Genomic DNA, 26,462 nt, shown 5'->3' on the forward strand with positions numbered 1-26,462 from the left:
GTAAACAGGGTTTGATCCCAGGACCCAGGATCATGACCTGAGCAAAAGCAGACACTTAGCCAACTGAGCCACCCAGATGTCCTTCTATCAGTAATTGCTTTAAATGTAAATGGATTTAATTTCCCAATCAAAATGCGTAGATTGGTAAAATGAATTAAAAAAGCAAACGTGATCCAAATATCTGCTATCTAGTCAGACTGACTTATGTTTAAGTATACAAATGGGATGAGAGTTAAAGGACATGAAAAAATTTCATGCAAATAATGCCCCAAAGAGATGGGCCTAAACAATTATTAGACAAAATAGACAAAGCCACTAACTATGACAAGGACAAATACAGTATTATATATTGATGAAAGATCAATTTACCATGAAGATGTAATAGTTATACATATATATGCACCAAACATCAGAGCTCCAGATTATATGAAGAAAAGAATAATAGATTTGAAGGGAAAAATAAACAGCTGAAAAATATGAGTTGGAGACTTCAATACTATACTTTTACTTATTTTCTTTAAATTTTATTATGGAAGTATAGTTGGCCTACAATATTGTGTTAGTTTCAGGAGTACAACATAGTAATTCAATTTTATACAGTAAGCAGTGCTCACCATGATAAGTATAGTTACCATTTGTCACTAAACAATGTTATTATAATATTATTGACTATATCCCCTCTGCTGTGTTTATCATTTCCATGACTTACTTATTTTATAACTGGAAGTTTGTACCTCTTAATCCCCTTCACCTATTTTGTCTATCCCCTTATCCCCTCCTCTTTTGGAAACCCTCAGTTTGTTCTTTGTATCTAGAGTCTCTTTCTGTTTTTCTTTGTTCATTTTCCATTTTTTTAAAAAAATTTTTAATGTTTATTTTTTTAAAATTTATGTTCAATTAGCTAACATATATTGTTCATTTTTGATGTGGTGTTCAGTGTTTCATTAGTGGCATATAACATCCAGTGCTCATCACCACACATGCCCTCTTTAATACCCGTCACCTTGTTACTCCACCCCCCACCCTCCTCCTCTATGTAACCCTCAGTTTGTTTCCTGCAGTCCATAGTCTCTCATGGCTTGTCTCCTTCTCTGATTTCTTTCCATTCACTTTTCCCTCCCTTCCCCTGTGGTCCTTTGCACTATTCCTTATGTTCCACATATGAGTGAAACCATATGATAATTGTCTTTCTCTGCTTGACTTATTTTACTTAGCATAATCCCATCCATTTCCATCCATATCAATGAAAATGGTGGGTACTTATCCTTTTTGATGGCTGAGTAATATTTCGTTGTATATATGGACCACATCTTCTTTATCCATTCATCTGTTGAAGGACATAATGACTCCTTCTACAGTTTGGACTATTGTTCACTATTGTGAACATTGCTGCTATGAACAATGGGGTGCATATGCCCCTTCTTTTCACGACATCTGCATCTTTGGGGTAACTACCCTGTAGTGCAATTGCTGGGTTGTAGGGTAGCTCTATTTTGAACATTCTGAGGAACCTCCATACTGTTTTCCAGAGTGTCTGTACCAGCTTCCACTCCCACCAACAGTGTAAGAGGGTTCACCTTTCTCCACAACCTTTCCAACATTTGTTGTTTCCTGACCTGTTAATTTTTGCCATTCTAACTGATGTAAGGTGGTATCTCATTATGGTTTTGATTTTATCCCTGATGGCTAGAATGATGTTGAACATTTTTGCATGTGTCTGTTAGTCATTTTTATGTCTTCCTTGGAGAAGTGTCTATTCCTATCTTCTGCCCATTTCTTGACTGGATTTTTTGTTTTGGGGAGGTTGAGTTTGAGATGTTCTTTATAGATCTTAGATAATGGCCCTTAACTGTATGATTATTTGTGAATATTTTCTCCCATTCTGTGGGTTTCCTCTTAGTTTTGTTGACTGTTTCCTTTGCTGTGCAAAAGCCTTTTATTTTAAGTCCCCAAAGTTTTTATTTAATTTTATTTTTTTTAAAGATTTTATTTATTTATTTGACAGAGAGAGATGACAAGCAGGCAGAGAGGCAAGCAGAGAGAGAGGAGGAAGCAGGCTCCCTGCTGAGCAGAGAGCCTGATTTGGGGCTCGATCCCAGGACCTTGGGATCATGACTTGAGCCGAAGACAGTGGCTTAACCCACTGAGCCACCCAGGCGTCCCCCAAAGTTCATTTTTGCTTTTGTTTCCCTTGCCTTTGTAGACATGTCTTGAAAGTTGGATCACTATGGTCAATGTTGAAGAGGTTACTGCCTATGTACTCCTGAAGGATTTTGGTAGATTCCTGTCTCACATTTAGGTCTTTCAACCATTATGAGTTTATATTTGTGCACGGCATAAGAGAGTGGTCCAGTTTCTTTCTTCTCTTTGTGGCTGTCCAATTTTCCCAGTGCTATTTATTGAAGAGACTGTCTTTTTAAATTGGATATTCATTTCTGCTTTGTAAAGATGAGTTAACCATAGGGTTGAGAGTCCATTTCTGGGCTTTCTATTCTGCTCCATTGATCTATGGGCCTGTTTTTGTGCTAGTACCATGCTGTCTCAATAATCATAGCTTTGTAATATAGCTTGAGGTCAGTAATTGTGATGCTCCCAGCTTTGGTTTTCTTTTTCAACATTCCCCTGGTGATTTGGTATCTTTTCTGGTTCCATACAAATTTTAGGATTGTTTGTTCCAGCTCTGTGAAAAATGTCAATGATATTTTGATAAGGATTGCACTGAATTTATAGATTGTTCTGGGCAGCATAGACATTTTTACAATGTTTATTCTTCCAATCCATGAGCATGGAATGTTTATCCATCTCTTTGCATCTTCCTCAATTTCTTTTATAAGTGTTATATAATTTCTAGAGTATAGATCCCTTACCTCTTTGATTTACTCTGGAGGTTTATTAGGTTTATTCCTAGGTATCTTATGGTTTTTGGTCCTATTATACATGGAATTGATTCCTTCATTTCTCTTTCTTCAGTCACATTGTTAGTGTATAGAAATGCAGCTTATTTCTGTGCATTGATCTTCTATTCTGCCACATTTGCTGAATTATTATTTAAGTTCTATTAATTTGGAGGTGGAGTCTTTGGGGTTTTCCACATAAAGTATCATGTAATCTGCGAAGAGAGAGAGTTTGACTTGTCAATTTTGACAATTTTTTGTCAATTGGAATGCTGAGGCTAGGACTTCTAGTACTATGTTGAACAAAAGTGTTGAGAGTGGGCATCCCTGTCATGCTCCTTGCCTTAAGGGAGAAGCTCAGCTTTTCCCTATTGAGAATGATACTAGCTGTGGGCTTTACATAGATAAATTTTATTACCTTGAGGTATGTTCTCTCTATCCCTGTGTTTTGAAGAGTTTTAATCAGGAAACAATACCATATTTTGTCAAAGTGCTTTTTCTGCATCAATTGAGAGAATTATATGGCTCTTGTCTCTTTTGTTAATATGATATATCACATTGATTGATTTCCAAATATTGAGCCACCATTGCATTCCAGGAAAAAACTCCACCTGGTAGTGGTGAATAATTCTTTTAATGTACTGTTGGATCCTATTGGCTAGGACCTTGTTGAGTATTTTGGCATCCATGTTAATCAGGGATATTGGTCTGTAATACTCCTTTTGGATGGGGTCTTTATCTGGTTTTGGGATCAGGGTAATTATGGTCTCAGAATAAGTCTGGACGTTTTCCTTCCATTTCTACTTTTTGAAACAGCTTCAGTAGAATAGCTATGATTTCTTCTTTAAATGTTTGGTAGGATTCCTTTGAGAAGCCATCTGGCCATGGACTCTTGTTTGTTGGGAGCTTTTTGATTACTGTTTCAATTTCCTTGCTGGCTATGGTCTATTCATATTGTCTTTTTTTTTCCTTCCTGTTTAAGTCTTGATAGTTTATATGTGTCCAAGAATGCACCCATTTCTTCCAGGTTGACTATTTTGTTGACATATAGCTACTGGTAATAAGTTGGCATCTCGCTGCTGGTAATAATTGCCTCTATTTCCTTCCTATTAGTTGTGATTTCTCCCCTTTCACTCATAGCTTTCAATAGTTACTCTCACTGTGAAGAGGCTGAATACACCCATCAAACAGCACAGGTTTCAAGTTGGCTAAGAAAGCAGCACCCATACATATGCTGTCTATAAGACTCATTCTGAACCTAAAGACACCTCCACAATGAAAGCAAGGAGATAGAAAACCATTTCTCATGCTAACAGACCTAAAAAGAAAGGTAGGGTTACGATTTTCATTTCAGACAAATTAGATTTTAAACCAAAGACTGTAGTAAGTGCTGGATCCTAAATATACCATTTAGGATCCCATTACTACCACTCAATTGACCATAGCACAATAGTTCTTGCTAACTGCATCACTGAAGTTCTGATTGCTAAATCCAATACACTCTATTCAGTCTTACATTGCTGGAGATTTCCTGGAATCTGACACCATTGACCAGTTTCTTCATCTTTAATTTTTCTTCCCATTTAGCTTTCCCCAAGGTTATGCACTCTCTCCCAAGCAGCATATGTACCCAATGGCTGGCTGATTCAGAGATATAAAAGAAAGCTACCTTGCCTTGATTTGGGACCATTCTGAAAGTTCATCCTGTTCCATAGCTCTAAAGGGCATGAAGACCACAGTTACAAGTGAACTGCATTTATAAGTGAACTGCATCTTTTACCCTGTCTTTCCCTCTACAGCATCTTGTCTGGCATATGTTAGATGTATTGTTGAGAGAACTTGCCTTTTACTCTAGCAGTTTCAAAGAACACAAAAGATAATCTTGTCTTAGATTCTATACTTGTTGCCTCCTCTCTCTCCTCAAAAATTTTTTTTCTCTCTCCAGAATCTACTGAGTTGACTAATACTGTATCAATGTCTATCATGATTGCCATCTATTATCTTCAGTGCCTGCCTGTTACCTGTACTCCCAAGACATCAAGCTTCTCAAATCTTTTTTTAAGATTTTGTTTGTTTATTTATTTATTTATTTATTTATTTGACAGACACACACACACACACACACACACACACACAGAAGGAACACAAGGAGGGGGAACGGGAGAGGAAGAAGAGGGCTACCCACTGAGCAGGGAGCCAGATGCGGGGCTTGATCCCAGAACCCTGGGATCAGGACCTGAGCAGAAGGCAGATGCTTAATGACTGAGCCACCCAGATGCCCCAAGCTTCTCTTATCTTAGATTGTAATAGTGTCTTACCTTTGGGAGACTTTTAGTGATGCTAAAGTGCTCAATGAACACATCTCCAGAGGTAACAGTCTCTTCTCCAGTCAAAATTTTGAAGGTAGTAGTTTTTCCAGCTCCATTGAATCCAAGCAATGCAAAGCACTCTCCTCTTTGGATTGTAACAGAAATATTTTTCACAGCCAGAATGACTGGATACTTAAAATATATCTTAAAAAAATAAATCCAGAAAACACAATGCAGTAAAGAGTATTTGAGGATCAAAAAAAGAAAAAAACCTCAGATCCCTATGGAGCATGATCAGGTAGTTTCATAAGAACTCTTCTATTATACTGGGGAAATAAACATATATTCTAAAAAAGAACCCCTAGTGTGCCCCTGACACTGATGCCATGCTCTTGGGGATAACAAGCCAGTATATATTGGTCAGTGAATGATATTACCTTTGTGAGTTCCTTAATAATCACTGGGGAATCTAGTAACCCCTGAGGCTGCCCCAGGATTCTCTGTCTTTCATTTTGTATATCTTCATCATCAGATTCTCCAAATAGTTCCTTGGACACTTTTCCCTATATTTGAAATAAGCAAGAGATAAATACTTATCACTTATAAGAGATTTCCAGTAGGAGCAGCACCTAACTTTTTACAAAAACCGATGAAGAGTGATATCAGCTTGCTGGTTGATTAGGAGACCCTGGTGCTTGCTGCCATCCTCCATATCAATGGTTTAACAAATATCCACAGAGAAAATAACCCTGGGAGAGCTCTGGAGTACAGTTAAAGAGGATGCAGCAACCTGATGGAGTAGAAATTCCATGGATGACCATATAAAAAAGTAGAGGATGCATTTTACCCATATCAACCCATTCCTCAGCTTAGCACAGCTTGGTACCAAGAAGAATCTCTTTGTTCATAATCTCTCTTCTTGAGAGAAAAGTAGGGCACGAAGATCGCAGTGGCCACTGTCCTGAGTTACACCAGCAGCCCTCATTGCTGCTAGAGACACTACAGCTGTCACTGCCAAAACACTTACAGTCTTCAATAATGCTAAACTCAGCTGATGGAACAATCCAGAGTTTTTTCCACTGTTCACCCCAACACCTTGAGTCAGAGATGCTGTTGTACCCCATTGAAACCAGAGCCAGAGATACCAGACTCCACCCATCTGGTGCCCTCACATTCATATGAAGGTAAAGGTCTTTTCCCACCTTCATAGACCTGTCTTTTCCCAGTCTATAAAGCCTGGAAGAGGTGACTGTTCCTACAAATGCACAGATGTATATATGAGGCTACAAGGAACACACACAAAAATCAAGGAAAAGCAAAAAATAATTTTGAACATGAAACATGACACCACTAAAGGAACACAGGGAATTTCATGTAACTTACCCCAAAGAAATATAGATTTTAAAACTACCTGACAAAATAATTCAAAATAATTGTTTTAAACAATCTCAGTGAGCCATAAGAGAATACAAATAGACAATTTAATGAAATTAGGAAAATAAAATATGAACAAAAGAGAAGTTCAAAAGAGTATAAAATCATAAGAAGGAGAACTAATAAATTCATTAAAGTTTTGGTTACAAAATCAATGTACAAAAATTTGTTGCATTTCTATACACTAATAATGGTCTATCAGAAAGGGAAATCATGAAAACAATCCCATTTACAACTACATTAGAAAGAATAAAGTCAATCCCATTTACAACTACATTATAAAGAATAAAATGCCTAGGAATAAATTTAAACATGGAGGCAAAATTCTTGTGAACTGAGAACTATAAGACAATTAAAGAAATTAAAACAGACACAAAGGAAAAGATATTCTGTACACATGAATTGGAAGAAATTATATTGTTATAACCAAGAGGCTCAGCTCATCAATTAGTAGTGGAAATGCAAATGAATCACAAGGTACTGCTAATCCAAAATAAGACATGAAAAGAGAAAAACTAAAGTATAGATGTGAAAGAAAATAAAAAGCAAAATGATAAACTTAAACCCAACCATATAAAAAGTTACATTCAAGGGATGCCTGGGTGGCTCAGTCGGTTAAGCGGCTGCCTTCAGCTCAGGTCATGTTCCCAGCATCCTGGGATCGAGTCCTACATAGGGCTCCTTGGTCTAGAGGGAGCCTGCTCTTCCACTCTGCCTGCCTGTACTCTATCTCTCTGCAAATAAATAAATAATATCTCAAAAAAAAAGTTACATTCAATATAGTCTAAATTCTATTAAAATGTAGAGATTATCAGATTGAATAAAAGACTAAGTAAATTATGCTCTCTATAAAAAACTCATTTCAGGGGTGCCTGGGTGGCTCAGTGGGTTAAAGCCTCTGCCTTCGGCTCAGGTCTTGATCCCAGGGCCCTGGAATCAAGTCCCAAGTCCTCCTCTCTCTCTGTGCCTGCCTCTCTGCCTATTTGTGATCTCTGTTTGTCAAATAAATAAATAAAATCTTTTAAAAAAATGAAACATTTCAAATATAATAATAATACAGGTTAAAGGTCAAATGATTAAAAAGAGACATCATGCAAAATGTATACATGAAAAAACTGGCAGAGTAACATCAGACAGGATATATTATAGAACAAGGAATATCACCAGAGATTTTTCAAAAAGTAATTACATAATGACTGATGGTCAATTCATCAAGAGGATATAAAGATCCTAAGTGCGTGTGTGCCTAATATTTTAGGTTATGAACAGATAAGGCTAAAACCAAAAAATAAAAATAAGTAAATAAACAAGTAAGTAAGTAAACAAATAAATAAAGGAGGAGAAATAGGCAAATCCACTGTCATACTTAGAATCTTTAATCTCTTGAAAATTGGTATAATAGGTTGAGGAAAAAATAAGAATATAGAAAAATTGAATATTATTAAACAACTTTATCTAGTTAACAATTAAAGAACACTGAATCCAAGAAGAGCAGAATATGCATTCTTTCAAGTACACAAGGAACATTCACCAAGATAGGGCATATTTTGAGCCATGAAACAACTCTTCATAAATTCATGGAGACAGAAGAATATGTACTCCAGAAATAATAATAATAAAAAAAGAAATCAACAGCAGAACAATACCTATAAAATTTTTAAATATTTAGAAATTAAGCAACACTTTATAAATAACTTATGCATCAAAAAAGGAATCACAGAAGATATTAGAATATGTTTTGAAGAGAATGAAATGAAAACATGATATTTCAAAACTTATGAGCTGCACCTAAAGCAGTGATTAGAGAGATTTATATCATAAAATATTTACATTAAAAAGAATAAAAATTAAAAAAAAGAAAGAATAAAGTCTCAGTGGTCCAAACTTCTACCAGAAGAAACTAGAAATAAAAGTCAAATAATACAAGTAAATCTGTAATAAGCAGAAAGATATTATAATGACAAGAGTGAACTCAATGATATTAGAAACAAATAATGGAAGAAAAAAATCAATGAAAACAAAAGTAGGTTAATTAAAATATCTGCAAAATTCAATAACCTTTAGTATAACTGATCAATAAAAAAATAAACAAATTACCAGTATGAAGAAAACAAATTACCAGTATGAAGAATAAATAAAGGGCCATTACTATAGATATTCTGAACCTCAGAAGAACACTAAAGGGGTAAACCTTTGCAAGGTAAGCTCCTTGCAAAGGACAATTTCTGATATGATGGAAATATTCTATATTTCGAGTATGATGAGATTGTAATGGTTTTGCACCCATAAATATTTGTAAAAGGTTAAAGATGTATGCAATCTGAAGAGAAACCAGAGTACACACTCATAAATATGCCCTGAGCCCAGCGCCAAGGCTAACGGGCTCGGAGTAAGTGAGTCCTCAGGAAAAATCATGGGCTTAGCATTGGCGCTGGGCTCAGGGCAAATTTTGTTGGCACGTGTGCTCCTACATAACTGTCTGGTACACAGTTGTGGCAGTGCACTGCGCACATCCAACTTGGGACTGAGCCATGCTCCCAGAGCCACCTTCATGCACGAGACCCAGAGGTGTCCAGCCATTGCTGGCTCAGCCTCACCCCCTCTGCTGCCATGGCCTACAGCCCTCATCTGCTGGAGTGCTTCAGGGGATCTGGTATAGGACTAGTAGCCCAGCTAAAATTTTGCTAAAACCACTGCCTCACTCTCGCGATCCCTGGCAGACATGCCCCTTAGAGCTGGCCCTGCTTGGATCCCACTAATACCACAGAGAGTGAGCATAGCCCACAACAGGCAGTGAGTGCAGATGGCTGCACTGAAATGTCTCAGAGACAACAGCAGGGCATAAGTAACACACAAAGAATAGCCTCCTAAAGTGTCAGGTCCTGTTGAGCAGGACACTACACTGCAAGGCAGTACAGGGCCTCTTTTTCCTAAAGTCACCACTTTTAAGAGCAGAAGAAAGAGCTGACTGAGAAAATTATCCCAAATGGAAGAAAAGGACAAGGCCATAGCCAGAGATCTAAAAGAAACAGATAAAAGTAACATGCCTGATACCGAATTTAAAGCAGTGATTATAAGGATACTCATAGGACTTAAGAAAAGAATGAAAGATATGAGTGAGATCCTTAACAGAGATAAGAAATAACACAACATAGATAAAGGGCTCAATAAACAAAATGAGAAGCATATTTGATGGAATGAAAGACAGGATGGAAGAAGCAGAGGAATGAATTAATGACCTAAAAGACAGAATAATAGAAAGTAACTAAACTGAACCAAAGAGATAAAAGATTAATGCAAAATGAAAATAGACTTAGGGAAACTCAGTGACTCCATCAAATGTAATAGCATTCATATAGCAGTTCCAGAAGAAAAAGAGAGGAAAGGGGGCAGAAAATTTATTTGAAGAAATAACTAAAAACATCCCTATTTGGGGAAGGAAACAGATATTCAGATGTAGGAGGCACAGAGAAGCAGACCCACATCAAGACTTGCTATAATTAAATTGGCAAAATATAGTGAAAAGAAAAAAAAATTAGTCAGGAAGACAAAAGGAAATCATAACTTGTGAGGGAAAACCCACAAGGATAGCATGAGATTTTCAAGCAGAAACTTTGCAAGCCAAAAGAAAGTGACAAAATATATTCCAAGTGCTGACTGGGAAAAATCTGCAGCTAAGAATGGTTATGTCCAGCAAGGCCATCATTCAGAATAGAAGGAAAGGTATAGAGATTCCCAGACACAAGAAAAACTAAAGGAGTTCATGCCTGCTAAATCATCCCTGCAAGAAATATTAAAGGCGACTTTAAAGAGAGGAAAGGAAAGACTGAAAGTGACAGTATAAAGGTAGGAAACACATTTTATTTAAGCAAATATATCCAAAATATTGTCATTTTAACACATTGAAATATTTTATATTCTTTTTGTCATATTAAAATAAGTCCTTAAGTAAGATTTCAGTCTAAAGGAAAACTCATATATTCAGGAAAGAATGAATAGCACCAGAGACGCTAAGTATCTACATAAATACAAACTCATTTTCCTGTTGGCTACTTTGAAATACATAATATATTATTTTTCATGGTTAATAACAATGACATGTATAGATGTAAGACATACACCAACTTTAGTATTAAAAAAACAAGGGATAGAAATGGACATTTATGGTTTCATATTTACAGCATTTTACAATATTAACTCTAAAAACACTATACTATGGAAAATTAACTATATATTTTGTAAAGCCTGCATTGACCACTAAAGATAAATATAAAAAGTATTGCTAGAGTGAACTGAATAATTAAAATGGAATTCCAACATATTCAATTAACCCAAGTTAAGGCAGAAATATGAAAAGAGTGAAACAAAAAACTGAAGGGACAAACAGAAGACAAATAAAATATGTGGTAGATGGAAATACAAAGGACCAAATGCTCAAATTGGAAAGTCAGAGATTATCCGAATAGATAAAATATCTGAATGGATAAAAAGTTAGGACCCAATTACATGCTGTTTGCATTGAGCCAGTTTAAATGTAAAGACATAGAATTTTGGGGGTGCCTGGGTGGCTCAGTAGGTTAAAGCCTCTGCCTTCAGCTCAGGTCGTGTTCCCAGGGTCCTGGGATCGAGCCCTACATCAGACTCTCTGCTCAGCTGGGAGCCTGCTTCCTCCTCTCACTCTCCCTGCTTCTTTGCCTACTTGTAATCTCCATCTGTCAAATAAATAAATAAAATCTTTAAAAAAAAAAAGACACAGAATTTTGAAAATAAATATATGTAAGAAGATATTCAGGGGCGCCTGGGTGGCTTAGTGGGTGAAGGCCTCTACCTTCGGCTCAAGTCATGATCCCAGGGTCCTGGGATCGAGCCCCAAATCAGGCTCTCTGCTTCGTGGAGAACCTGCTTCTTTCTCTCTCTCTGCCTGCCTCTCTGCCTACTTGTGACCTCTGTGAAATAAATAAATAAATAAATCTTAAAAAAAAAAATAAATAAAAGATATTCACAAATGGCACTACAGGTAAAAGGCTGATACCCAAGAACTATAAAGAACTCCTCAAACTTGGGCGCCTGGGTGGCTCACTGGGTTAAGCCACTGCGTTCGGCTCAGGTCATGATCTCAGGGAGCCTGCTTCCTCCTCTCTCTCTCTCTGCCTGCCTCTCCAACTACTTGTGATTTCTCTCTGTCAAATAAATAAATAAAATCTTAAAAAAAAAAAAAAAAAGAACTCCTCAAACTCAACACACACAAAACAGACAATCATGTCAAAAAATGGGCAGAAGACATGAACAGACACTTCTCCAAAGAAGACATACAAATGGCTAACAGACAAATGAAAAAATGTTCATCATCACTAGCAGTCAGGGAAATTCAAAATCAAAACCACATTGAGGGACGCCTGGGTTAAAGTTGGGTATTGGGATGCCTAGGCAGCTCAGTGAGTTTAAAGCCTCTGCCTTTGGCTCAGGTCTTGATCCCAGGGTCCTGGAATCAAGCCCCACCTCAGGCTCTCTGCTCAGCAGGGAACCTGCTTCCCTTCCTCTCTCTCTAGGCCGGCCTCTCTCTGCCTACTTGTAATCTCTGTCTGTCATATAAATAAATAAAATCTTAAAAAAAAAAAAACAGATTGAGATACACCACATTACACCAGTTAGAATGGCCAAAAATCAGCAGGACAGGAAACAACAAGTGTTAGAGAGGATGTGGAGAAAGGGCAACCCTCTTACACTGTTGGTGGGAATGCAAGTTGGTGCAGGCACTTTGGAAAACAGTGTGGAGATTCCTCAAAAAATTAAAAATAGAGCTACCCTATGGCCCTGCAACTGCACTACTAAAATTTACCCCAAAGATACAGATGTAGTGAAAAGAAAGCCCATATGTATCCCAATGTTCATAGCAGCAATGGCTACAATCACCAAACTCTGGAAAGACCGAAGATGCCCTTCAACAGATGAGTGGATAAAGAAGATGTGGTCCACATATATAATGGAATATTATGGAGCCATCAGAAAGAATGAATACCCAACTTTTTTTTTTTTTTTAAGATTTTGTTTATTTGACAGACAGAGAGCTCAAGTAGGCAGAGCAGCAGGGAGGCCTGGGGGGGGGGGTGGTGGACAGGGAAAGCAGGCTCCCTGCTGAGCAGAGGGCCCAATTTGGGGCTCCATCCCAATACCCTAGGATCACAACCAGAGCTGAAGGCAGAGGCTTTAAACCCACTGAGCCACCCAGGCACCCCAATACCCAACTTTTGTATCAACATGGATGAGACTGGAGGAGATTATGCTGAGTGAAATAAGTCAAGCAGAGAAAGTCAATTATCATATGGTTTCACTTAAGGAATAAAATGGAGGACACTGGGAGAAGGAAAGGAAAAGTGAATTGGGGTAAATTGGAGGGAGAGACAAAAGAGGAGAAACATGATTCTGAGAAACAAACTGAGGGTTACAGAGATGAGGGAAGTTGGGGGATGAGTGAGCCTGGTCGTGTGTATTAAGGAGGGCACATATTGCATGGGGCACTGGGTGTGTTGCATAAACAATGAAGCTTGAAACACTGAAAAAAATAAAATAAAATGAAGATTAAAAAAACCCAAAATAAATATATGTAAAATGACATACCATGAGAAACTGTACAAGAGTGAAGGTGCCCATTAATGTCACAGGAAATGGACATTAAGACAAAGAATGTTATCAGAGACATATGTCATTACCCGTGATACTCCATAATTCAATTAATCAGAAAGACATATAATAATAAATGTTTATTAGCTTAATGATAGATATTCAAATAAATATTTTTAAAAATGACAGAACTGGGGTGCCTAGGTGTCTCAGTGGGTTAAAGCCTCTGCCTTCGGCTCAGATCATGATCTCAGCCCCAAGTTGGGCTCCTTGCTCAGCGGGGAGCCTGCTTCTCCCTCTCTCTCTGCCTGCCTCTGCCCACTTGTGATTTTTCTCTCTTTGTCAAATAAATAAATAAATCTTAAAAAAAAAAAATAAAAGTGACAGAACTAAAGGGAAAAAGAAACAAACCTATAACTAGGATTGGAGATTTTACATTCTTTTCTCAGCAATTGAAAGATAAATCTAACAAAAATATCAGTTAGAAACTAGGTGATGTAAGCAATCCCATCAATCATCATAACCTAATTGATATTTATAGAACATTATAACTAACAAATACAAAAGACACATTTATTTCACATGCATATGGCATATCACCAAGATTGATTGCATGCTGAGCCATAGAGCAATTAGGAATTAATTTAAAAGGATTGACTATAGAGTGCGTTTTTTGACTATGAAGGAATTAAACTAGAAATCAATAATAATATATCTAGAAACCTCCCAAATATTTTGAAATTTATTTAACTTTTAAGTAATCCATAAATCAAAAAAAGAAATCATACAGGAAATTTAAAAAATACTTAAACATTTGTCTCCAAACAAACAAAAGCCCAGGGCCAGACAGCTTCCCAGGGGAATTCTACCAAACATTTAAAGAAGAATTAATTCCTATTCTCCTGAAACTGTTTCAAAAAATAGAAATGGAAGGCCAGCATCACCTTGATGCCAAAACCAGACAAGGATCCCATCAAAAAAGAGAATTGCATGGGCGCCTGGGTGGCTCAGTGGGTTAAGCCACTGCCTTCGGCTCAGGTCATGATCTCAGGGTCCTGGGATCGAGTCCCGCATCGGGCTCTCTGCTCGGCAGGGAGCCTGCTTCCCTCTCTCTCTCTCTCTGCCTGCCTCTCCATCTACTTGTGATTTCTCTCTGTCAAATAAATAAATAAAATCTTAAAAAAAAAAAAAAAGAGAATTGCAGACCAAAATCCTTGATGAACACAGATGCAAAAATTCTCACCAAAATACTAGTCATAGGATCCAACAGTACATTAAAAGCATTATTCACCACGACCAAGTGGGATTTATTCCAGGGCTGCAAGGTTGGTTCAACATCTGCAAATCAGTCAATGTGATACAATACATTAATAAAAGAAAGAACAAGAACCATATGATACTCTCAATAGATGCTGAAAAAGCATTTGACAAAGTATAGCATCCCTGCCTGATCAAAACTCTTTAAAGTGTAGGGATAGAGGGCACATACCTCAATATGATCAAAGCCATCTATGAAAAACCCACCGCAATATCATTCTCAATGCAGAAAAACTGAAAGCTAGAAGTCCTAGCCTCAGCAATCAGACAACAAAAAGAAATTAAAGGCATCCAAATCGGCAAAGAAGTCAAACTATCACTCTTTGCAGATGATATGATACTATATGTGGAAAACCCAAAAGACTCCACTCCAAATCTGCTAGAACTTGTACAGGAATTCAGTAAAGTGTCAGGATATAAAATCAATGCACAGATATCAGTTGCATTTCTCTACACCAACAACAAGACAGAAGAAAGAGAAATTAAGGAGTCAATCCCATTTACAATTGCACCCAAAGCCATAAGATACCTAGGAAGAAACCTAACCAAAGAGGCAAAGAATCTATACTCAGAAAACTATACTCATGAAAGAAATTGAGGAAGACTCAGAGAAATGGAAAAAGGTTCCATGCTTCTGGATTGGAAGAACAAATATTGTGAAAATGTCTATGCTACCTAAAGCAATCTACACATTTAACGCAATCCCTATGAAAATACCATCCATTTTTTTCAATGAAATGGAACAAATAATCCTAAAATTTATATGGAACCAGAAAAGACCTCAAATAGCGAAAGGAATATTGAAAAACAAAGCCAAAGTTGGTGGCATCACAATTCCAGACTTCAAGCTCTATTACAAAGCTGTCATCATCAAGACAGTGTGGTACTGGCACAAAAACACACAGAACAATGGAACAGAATAGAGAGCCCAGAAATGGGCCCTCAATTCTATGGTCAACTAATCTTTGACAAAGCAGGAAAGAATGTCCAATGGAAAAAAGACAGCCTCTTCAACAAATGGTGTTGGGAAAATTGGACAGACACATGCAGAAAAATGAAACTGGACCATTTCCTTACACCCCACACGAAAATAGACTGAAAATGGATGAAGGACCTCAATGTGAGAAAGGAATCCATCAAAATCCTTGAGGAAAATGCAGGCAGCAACCTCTTCGACCTCAGCCACCTCAACTTCTTCCTAGGAACATTGCCAAAGGCAAGGGAAGCAAGGGCAAAAATGAACTATTGGGATTTCATCAAGATCAAAAGCTTTTGCACAGCAAAGCAAACAGTTAACAAAACCAAACGACAACTGACAGAATGGGAGAAGATATTTGCAAATGTCATATCAGATAAAGGGCTGGTGTCCAAAATCTATAAAGAACTTAGCAAACTCAACACCCAAAGAACAAATAATCCAATCAAGAAATGGGCAGAGGACATGAACAGACATTTCTGCAAAGAAGACATCCAGATGGCCAACAGACACATGAAAAAGTGCTCCATATCACTCGGCATCAGGGAAATACAAATCAAAACCACAATGAGATACCACCTCATGCCAGTCAGGATGGCTAAAATTAACAAGTCAGGAAATGACAGATGCGGGCGAGAATGCAGAGAAAGGCAAAGTCTCCTACACTGTTGGTGGGAATGTACGCTGGTGCAGCCACTCTGGAAAACAGCATGGATGTTCCTCAAAAAGTTGAAACTAGAGCTACCCCATGACCCAGGAATTGAACTACTGGGTATTTACCCTAAAGATACAAATGTAGTGATCTGAAGGGGCACGTGCACCGCAATGTTTATAGCAGCAATGTCCACAATAGCCAAACTATGGAAGGAACCTAGATGTCCATCAACAGATGAATGGATAAAGAAGAAGTGGTGTATATATATACAATGGAATACTATGCAGCCATCAAAAGAAATGAAATCTTGCCATTTGTGATGACGTGTATGGAACTAGAGGGTATTATGCTTAGTGAAATAAGTCAATCAGAGAAACACAACTATCATATGATCTCCTTGATATGAGGAAGCAGAGATGCAACGTGGGGGGTTTGGAGGCTAGGAAAAGAATAAATGAAACAAGATGGGATTGGGAGGGAGACAAACCATAAGTGACTCTTAATCTCACAAAACAAACTGAGGGTTGCCAGGGGTTGGGGGGTTGGGAGGGATTCAGGAGAGGGTGATGTGGTTATGGACATTGGGGAAGGTATGTGCTATGTTGAGTGCTGTGAAGTGTGTAAACCTGGCAATTCACAGACCTGTACTCCTGGGGCTAAAAATACATCATACATTTATAAAAAATTAAAAAAATTTAAATTTAAAAATACTTAAACATTTGAATGATAATGAAAATAGAAGTAATCAAATTTTTTTCAGGATAGAGTTAGAAGACTATTTGCAGGGAAATGTTTTGCTTTAAATGTTTATGTTATTACAGAAGAAAGACCTAAAACCTGTAGTTTCATTCTTCTCATAAGGAAGGTAGGAAGAAGTAACCCAAAAGCAAGCAGCAGGAAGAAAAAATTTTAAATAAAGCTCAAAAATATCAATGAAAGAGAAAGCAATAAAAAAGAAAATTAGTAAAGAAAAATTTGGTTCTTTGAAATAATCAATAAAAACAAATGCATTTTATTGTAGGTAAGCTAAACCTCAGTGGATTTTGATGAGGGAGCAGAAGGCTGGCTGAGGACAAAGCAAAAGCTGGCATCTTGCACTCCCTCTCCACCTGCTCCCCTCAGTAATATGTGTAACAATTCTAAGGTACCGCTGACCACCTTAAAGGAGAAACAAATAGTTGACTTGCAGAGATCCCAATCCTGCAAGATAGGAATCTCCCAACTATCTTGATGTTAATGGCTTGCCAAAAGACAGCATTGATCCCGGCACCTCGGCACCTCGGAGGTCCTCTTTAGCATATGAAAGCTCTGTTGAAACCTCCCTTTCCCTCACCTTCCCCCAACCACGGGGTACTTAGCCTGCCCTCCCTCACAACCCAGGGCAGCAGCATCTCCACCTGCCCAGGAGTCCTGTCCCCTTTAATAAACCACCATTTTGCACCAAAGATGTCTCAAGAATTCTTTCCTAGTCATCGGCTCCGGAACTCACCCCACCGAACCTCACTTATGTTCTAGAACTCATCAGATTTTATTTAAGAAAATATGTTTCTGGGGCACCTGTGTGGCTCAGTCAGTTAAGCAGCCACTCTTGGTTTCAGCTCAGGTCATGATCTCAGACTCCTAGGACCAAGCCAGTCCCCTGCTGGGCTCTGCACTCTGAGCTCAGCAGGGAGTGTGCTTCAGGATTCTCTCTCTGCCCCCACATCCCCAACTCACACACACTCTTTCTCAAACAAATAAATAAATTTTTAAAAAAAGAATACATTTCTGTGAACACTGATTTTTCTTTTACCAGTAACTGAAATAGTCATGTATAGGTATACATGATTTTTAGGTTTAATGTTCCAGTTGCTTGGAGTTATTCTTTCTTTTCTTTCTTTCTTTCTTTTTTTTTTTTTTTTAAGATTTATTTATTTGAGAGACAGTGAGCAAGACAGATGTGAGTACAAACCAGGGAGAGGCAAAGGGAGAGTGAGAAACAGACTCTCCACTAGCAGGAAGCCCGATGTGGGGCTTGAACCAGGACTCTGAGATCATGACCTGAGCCAAAGGCAGAGGCTTAACCAACTGGGCCACCCAAGCACCCTCCCCCCCACTTTTTTTTTTTTTTTTTTAATAAAGATTCTGCTTGGAGTTAAGGCTCATGCATAATTACTCACCTTCCTGAATGTCTTATAGATACCAAAGTAAATATATTGATTGAAAAATGTTCTTATCTTCCACAAAGTAGTGTCCAAAAAGAAAATGAAGAGAAGGCAAATACAGCCTGTGATACTCATTATAATCATGTACTTTCCAATCATTTTCTCTTCCAAAGAATAAATGTTCTTTGCAGTTCCTGAAAATGGTGGGGGTGGGGGGGGGAAGGTGGATTGAAAGAGAGCGATCTTAATACACCATAAACAAGGACTAAAAAACAATAAAGAAGAAATAAAAGATGGAATGAAGTATTGGGCTAATTGGGACAAGTAAACTATTTGGAGTGTGAAAAGTGGTTATCCTACTACCCAAATAACTTTTCAACAATGAATTTTGAAGGTTAATTTCATGAATATAATATATAATAATCAAGTAAGCATATATTAATATATTTACTGATATGCTTATTATTGGATGCTATAAAAAATAAGCCCCAAATCCTTTCAGACATCTGAAATCTTAAGTTAATAATTAGAAGAAAGTATTAAAGCACAAATACTCGTATAAAAGATAACACTTTGCTTTAAAAGGTAAAAATGACCATTAGTGATATTTCTTGAGCTTTGAGAAGAAAGTTGGATAAAAGACATAGAATTTCTGTTACAAGAAAACTATATACTTGAATTTCTATGAAAAAAATACATGAATGGATAACAGGTAACAAAAAGATGCTCATCATCACTGGTAACATTAGAGATATGCAAATTGAAACAATAATCCGATACAACTTCATACCTATTAGAAAGGCTATATAATTTTTAAAAAATGGAAAAATAACAATTGTTGGAGAGGATATAGAGAAACTGGAACACTTCTACATTGTGCAAAATATTCCCTGCTCCTATGGAGACTCAATAATATCTAACTTTCCATGTAACTATATTTTACCTGAAATGTTTCTCTTCCATTTCTTTCTACCTCACTTCATCCCCTAAAATTTATTATCATACAATTTATAGTTCTGAATACTGAGCTTCCCTCTTGAGGTCATTGACTACAGTTCTAGGTAAGATCTGGTAAGAAGTATTCCTTCTCACTCTGCCCACTCTCACCAAAGTAAGGTATTTTCAAAATTACCTACTAAATGATACAGCACTACCATGAGGATTTCTAGAGTTAACATGAATGTTTACCCTTTTCAAAAAATCTGCAGTACTGTTTGCCTTTCTCTTACTTTTGTTTTTTTTTCTTTGCTGTACTTTTTCTTTACTGTACATCTCTTTATCACCCAAATTATCACATCCTGAACTTTACCTATTTATCTAAAATGACAACAACAACAATTAAAAAACAAAAACAAAAACAAAAACCGATAAACAGTTGAATTCCTCTACATGCAGATACTATATTAAACACTGGAGAATGGATTTCATCCATTCCTTCAAATAAGTTGTGGGCAGGTAAGTGTGGGTGATTATGAGTGGTGAAGGTGGTGGAAAATAGGAAAAGTAAATATAATACAAATTCTTCCCCTGGAGGTTCTTTTCCAAAGATGAAATGCTTTATGCAATGAAGGAACATAAACAGTGAATCCCAGTTCTGGACCATAAAAGCTGAGTGGCAGAGGGCACATAGTCCTCTTCCTTGAAATGAGTGTAAAAACTGAGAACTTGAAGCTGTGGCAATTTAAAATAATGTATGTAGTTACTAGATGATTATTAGTAGCTCTTTTTATATCTGATGACTACTTTAAACTTACCTTGGCTTTGCTTCTGAGGTTTTATTAATTTCCAAAGGTTTCCCCCCTAGTCTTGCAAAACGACCCTATGTATTGAACATGGGTCCTGACTCCCTCCTTTGAAATAAGGTCTGATTCCCCACATGTCTCATGGGTTAAGCCTGAGACTAATTTCTTAGACTTTGGGATGCCAAGAATACTGTGAAGATTAATAAAGGGAAGCTTCTCTAAAGTGGAGTGGGGAGGCCAGCAGGGGGAATTCTCACACCCTAAGACTTGTTAATGACAAGAAGAATTGTCAATTATAGATCCAAAAGAAGACTCTTCAATAGAAAAGAATCATCCATGACAGGACCCAACAACAACAAAAATGTACACTGTATCTCCTATGAGAAACTGACTACTCCTGCAACTCAGCCAACTAGAAAGTCATCACCCTAAACTCTTGCTTCTCTCCAATGGACTTTTTTTTTTCTTTTTCCAAGTGTCTGTCCCAGCTTCCTCTCTCTTCCTGAATAATACTCCTCTCTAAAACAATGCTTGTGAGACTTGCCTATGATTTGCTCTAACTTGCTTATCCTGTATTGCAATTCTGTTAACCCATTTTTGCTGGAAAAGTTACTGGCAATTTTATGTTTAAGGTTAATAATACTTACTTTCTTTACTACAATTAAGGTAGATAGGAGGCTTATTTCCAGAGCACCATTTCTTTATCAGATGGAAAGTAAAATAGTCACTGATACACTTCGCAAGGTTGTAATTGGGAAAGAGCAGTAATGAATTAAGTATGAAGGCTCTGGTGGTTTTTGACATCTTATGTTGAACTTCTAAAAAAGATGATAAGATTAGATTTCGTTATAGGAAATTAACTTTCTCCAGGACAACAAATCCACCAAGGATGGTCAAAGCAAGCTCAGGGAATTAAAAAAAAACAACAACAACAGATTATTATATTTGAAGAACACTAATTACTTCCCAATAAGTTGTTCCAATTGATACCCAGTGACACATTTTGTGTTGATACTGCAGAGTTCTGAAAAGTCTCTTTGGTGAAGTGGGTGTCCATGTGATAAGACTTCCTGACACCTGATATGGATAGGAAACCACTACTATTTTTTATATCTAATCCTAATCGATCAAGAAAGGCAATAAAGTAGAAGTTGGAGATAAACCCTATAATTCAATAGCAGGGAGCAATTAGGGAAATTATGACATGTTTGAGAGTAGAAAAATCTTCAAGGAACCAGCTGATAGATAATTACTATCTGTCTCAAGAATGTATTTTTTAAATTTTTTTTTATTAACATATATTATTAGCCCCAGGGGTACAGGTCTGTGAATCACCAGGTTTACACTTCACAGCACTTACCATAGCACATATCTTCCCCAATGTCCATAACCCAACCAACCTCTCCCTTTTCCCCCTCCCCACCGACAACCCTCAGTTTGTTTTGTGAGACTAAGAGTCTCTTATGGCTTGTCTTCCTCCCAATCCCATCTTGTTTCATTTATTCCTTTCCTAACCCCTAAGCCCCCCACGTTGCCTCTCCCTCATATCAGGGAGATCATGTGATAATTGTTCAAGAATGTATTTAATATGAACAATTATTAGAGACTAAATTCCTGATAATATAAACATGCTTAATTTATGAATTGACATTATAGAATCTTGATCATGAATTCAGTATTTTTTTTATTTTTATTTTTTTATGAATTCAGTATTTACAAAGAAGATAAAATCTAGTCTAAACAGAAATTTCATATAAGACACTTTGGGCAAAGAGAGATGGCCAAGAGCAAAACTTAAGTGTCCAACCCATGGTGACTGTGTCTAGTGTCAAGTAATTGATCCAGATTGAAAATTCCAGGATATTAGCCAATTAAACATATACCAAAAATGGCACAATATATACCAGCACTATCTTTTTATGAATACGGAATAGCTCTATAGCTGTACCAATACACACAACTGGCTACTGAGCACTTGAAATGTGCCCATTGTAGCCGTGGAACTAAATTTTAATTGTATTTAATTTCACAAAAAATATAAAATATAACACATACACATAAAACGGAGAGGAGAAAAGTATGGGTTCAAACTTACATGACCATCGACTTAATATAGACTGCTATATGCAGGACTTGTCATATACAAACCTAATGGTAACCACAAGTCGAAAACCACAAATAAATTTGTAAACAATGAAGAAAAGAACTCTAAATATATCACTAAAGAAAATAAACAAAACATGAAAGACAAGAAAAGATCAGGGGAAAGCTTCAGAAACAACCACAAAGCAAGTAATAAAATGGCAATGAATACATATCTTTCAGTAATTAGTTTCAATGTAAATGGGCTAAATGCTCCAATCAAAAGACACAGGGTGACGGAATGGATAAAAAAACAATACCCATCTATATGGTGTCACTTCTATCCATTGAGTTCTTAATTTAAATTATTATTAAATCTTAACATTTCTCAGGATTCTTTTTGGATCTTTTCCAAATCCACTTGTTCTCTGTGTGTGTGTGTGTGTGTGTATAATACATATATAAAACATACATGTACATATATAGCATATGCATAAATGTATATATTTCTATTATTTATTATATATTCCATGATATATGTTATATATATACTATATACATATATTCCTGAGACACTCTTTTACAATTTATGAAATACACATATTATACATATTAATAATTTAAACACATATTTGTATGCATATATAACATATATGATACATGTTCTATTATTTGTTATATGTTCTATCATTTATATTCTATTATTTGCTCATATTCCTAAGACTCTGTTACAATTTAAATATTTTAGGCATACATATTTTATATCATTCTAAAAATCCCAAATCTTACTTTTGGAGGTCTGATTCTGATTCTACAATTTATGGTTTCTACTAACACTTGCTCTTCAGACCTTGGTTTTTTCCTCTTTTCCTTCCTTTGTTCCTTTATTCGATCTTAAGTTCTCCAGCAAATATAACTATGGGAATACTTTGAAGTCAAGGAATTATGTGTCCCTTTGCCATTCACCTGAGGGCACAACCAACCAAGATTACTTAAAATAAATGATCAGGTTATGTTTTTCAGCTTACGTTGGTTCTCTGATTTTAGGACACAAGCCAGTATGAATAGTTGCATGTGTTTAAAAATTCCAAAGGGAAATTATTATTCTTCATTTCAGTGCCAAATCAATCTTTACAAATTTCCTTTCTGTGTCCTATTGTGGTGTTAGTTTTGTTCTTCCTTATAATGAGGACATAGCCTTTTGAAATTCTAATTTTAATAGAAGATATTAAATCTTTGTTATACCTTTATGTTCTTTATTCTGACTTCTAAGTTCCACACAACTTATAAAATGGAAAATGAAGGTCAACAGATACTGTCAATAACCACAAGTCAAAGCTATCTTTGATGCTTGCTTACCTTTGGGGACATTTGTTTTCATTTTATTGTTGGCCTCTGCCAATTCCATACTTTCTTCTCAGTTCATTATTTTTGTATCATAGTATCATAACATTTGTTCTGCTGCTTAAAAATGGAAGTCTCCTTTGATTTTCTAATTGCCAAATATACTGGCTTCCATTTTGTTCTCATCCTATTTTGCATTACTCTTTGCAGCATAGTCCTAAAACACTCTTTCAAAAACCTTCTAAAACAGTAATTTATTCCTAGTCTTACTCTGAAACAACTATTTCTCTTTAGCCCCTTAAGTGATCATTTCCTTTTAGATTAGGGCTCACAGACTCAAATGCTTTCAAATGAGTCTTCCTCACATCATGAAGTAGCACTCTTTTGACAAGTGTGCAACAATATACAAACATCTGCTTTCCATAATTTGGGTACCCTTTTGTGAGAACGAGTGCTAAGTCATATCTGTTAACAAGTTTTTTCATCAGCTATGCATAAGCTTAAGTCTTATAATATTCATTAATATTCATTCTCAAAGGAAATTACAAGCTATTCTTTTGTGACCAGTGAAGGGCCAAGGGAACAAGGCAAGAGCCAGTGATTGTGGAGCAACAAAGGGAGGATGTGAAAAAGTGCTGAGGCCTATTGAAAGGCACCTTAGAGGGGGAAACACCAACTCCACTTACAGCACCGTGATGATCTTCCCAAATCTAAAATTAAAGAAAAGAAGGAAATACAAATTCATGAATACTGTAGAAACCAATCCTGAAAGGTAGGAAAAAATGGGCTTAAGTAATTATGTCTATGTCAGATGCATATAGAGATTTTCTTCCTGGAAAATCTGGTTAGGATGTTCCTTTTCTTTGAATTAGGGAAGAAAAGCCACACCATAAAACCTTTTCTTCCAAAAAACAAAACTGTCAGCCTCTCCTGAGAACTCAAGATTTCCCTCCACACGTCCCTCTCTTCACCTCACTACAAACTGCCGTATCATCAAGACGGAACACCTTTAAAGATAACAATGGCCTCATATATTTGAGAAGAATTTATTCTTTCTGAGACCAGCTCTTTTAAAAAGAAAGCTGCTTTTTTTTCCTTCACTCTCCCTTGCTGGCAAATGAATCTCAGGATAAATGTTCCTAAAATTTCCCATATCTGTTGCAAAACAGATTCCTTAAGTCATGTGGTGGAGTTAATGGAGGTGGTGAAGTTATGTGGTAAAGGAGATGGAGTTGTTAGAGATATAGGTCACATTCAGCATGAAGATCCCAGCTCTAACACAGCACCCAGAATATGATAGGCACTCAGAAATAATTTTATGACTTACATCAAGTACAGGGTTGTCCCAAAACATAGAACTTAATTGTCTACTCATGTCCTTAGTCCCTATCTACTTATTTATTTACTGCTGCCTTCTTGTAAAGAGAAACTTTGTGAAGCCCTTACCCCTTACCAAATTGAAGTGTGACGTCTATGAGGAGACTGAAAATGCCCGAAAGGTAGTTGAATAGGACAAGTTTGATGTAGGCAGAAGTACTTCTAGTAAACAAGAAGCTCAGCAGGTATGTAAGGGGAATGGCAGACCAGCCATATAGCATGAAGATGAGCATTGTGTCCAGAAAACGGTAATCTGTGATGTAAATATCCAACTGGCAGAATTTGAATGCTCCCTGAAACACAGAGTGCATAGAGATAAAGGCAAGGTGAAGGCCCAAGTCAAAAATAATGCAGGCCAGAATGTTTATAGAGGAGATAGCAAGTCTTATTGCTAGTTAGCATGGAAGTATTTGTCAATTAAATGAATTAACCTCTAAAAAATACTTCAAACTAGGAGCATGAAGTAAGATACTCCTACCTGTACTTCACCAGAGGATAGTCCAATGAGCAGAACCACCATAATTCCCTTTATTTTTTTCTACCCAGAATGGTTTTTTAATTAACAAATCAGTATAGTTTCCCCCAGTAAGGCTAACTCTCACTTTTCCCATAAAGAGAGAGCCTATTTTGCTAAAGATATTTTAATCTCTGGTTATACCTTACCTATCATACTTTTGAACCAAGTCTTTTACTCCCTACACTACTCCCCACTCCTGTCACATATTGACAGATACATATTTACTGCTATTTTATTATTTGGTCGTTTTTGGAGATTTTCTCTGGTCCTTTCTTGCCTTTGTCATTTTTTGGTCTTTTCTTTCCACTCAAAGAATCCTCTTTAATGTTTCTTGCAGAACTGGTTTAGTGGTCACAAATTTCTTTAGTTTTTGCTTGTCTGGGAAACTATGTTTTTTTCTATTCTGAATGGTAGCCTTGCTGGACAGACTATTCTTGGCTGCAGATTTTTCCCATTCAGGATGTTGAATTTATCATGCCACTTTCTTCTGGCTTGCCGTGATCTGATCCGCTAACCTTATGAGTTTTCCCTTGTATGTTAAGGACTTCTTTTGTCTTGCATTTTTGAGATTTTTTTCTTATCACTTTATTTTGAAAATTTAATTACAAAACATCTTATTGGCCTGCTTTTGTTGATCTTGATGGGAGTTCTGTGTGCCTCCTGGATTTGGCTGTCTGTTTGCTTCCCTGGGTAAGGGAAATTTTCAGCTATTATTTTCTCACATAAGTTTCCTGCCCCCTTTTCTCTCTCTTCTTCTTCTGGGACTCTTAAAACAGATGTTATAATGTTTGATGGAGTCACTGAGTTACCTAAGTCTATTTTCATGTTCCATAATTCTTTTTTTCTCTCTTTTGTACAGCTTCATTATTTTCCATTATTTTGTCTTCTATATCACTAATTCATTCCTCTGCTTCTTCCAGCCTAACTATTCATTACATGAAACCTGTTTCTAATCTCAGTTATTGCATTCTTCATTTCTGATGGGTTCATATTTAACTCTTTTTTACTATTTCTGTGGTAAAGGGTCTCCCTGATGTCTTCCATTCTATT

General features: G+C 36.7%; 1 protein-coding gene across 1 annotated transcript in view; it reads right to left on the bottom strand.

The window, feature by feature from the left end:
- Nucleotides 1-26,462, bottom strand: part of LOC101693766 (phospholipid-transporting ATPase ABCA3-like) — a 119,333-nt gene that overhangs the window by 13,936 nt on the left and 78,935 nt on the right. The window contains exons 22-26 of the mRNA XM_004780131.2: nt 24,972-25,188; nt 20,740-20,910; nt 18,366-18,544; nt 5,641-5,766; nt 5,213-5,407 (exon numbers count right to left, since the gene is read on the bottom strand). Coding sequence (XP_004780188.1) covers nt 5,213-5,407; nt 5,641-5,766; nt 18,366-18,544; nt 20,740-20,910; nt 24,972-25,188 — 888 coding nt within the window. The remainder of the gene's footprint in view (nt 1-5,212; nt 5,408-5,640; nt 5,767-18,365; nt 18,545-20,739; nt 20,911-24,971; nt 25,189-26,462) is intronic.

The sequence above is a fragment of the Mustela putorius genome, unplaced genomic scaffold, assembly GCF_011764305.1.
Source record: "Mustela putorius furo isolate JIRA1106 unplaced genomic scaffold, ASM1176430v1.1 tig00004041_pilon_pilon_pilon, whole genome shotgun sequence".
Lineage (NCBI taxonomy): Eukaryota > Metazoa > Chordata > Mammalia > Carnivora > Mustelidae > Mustela > Mustela putorius.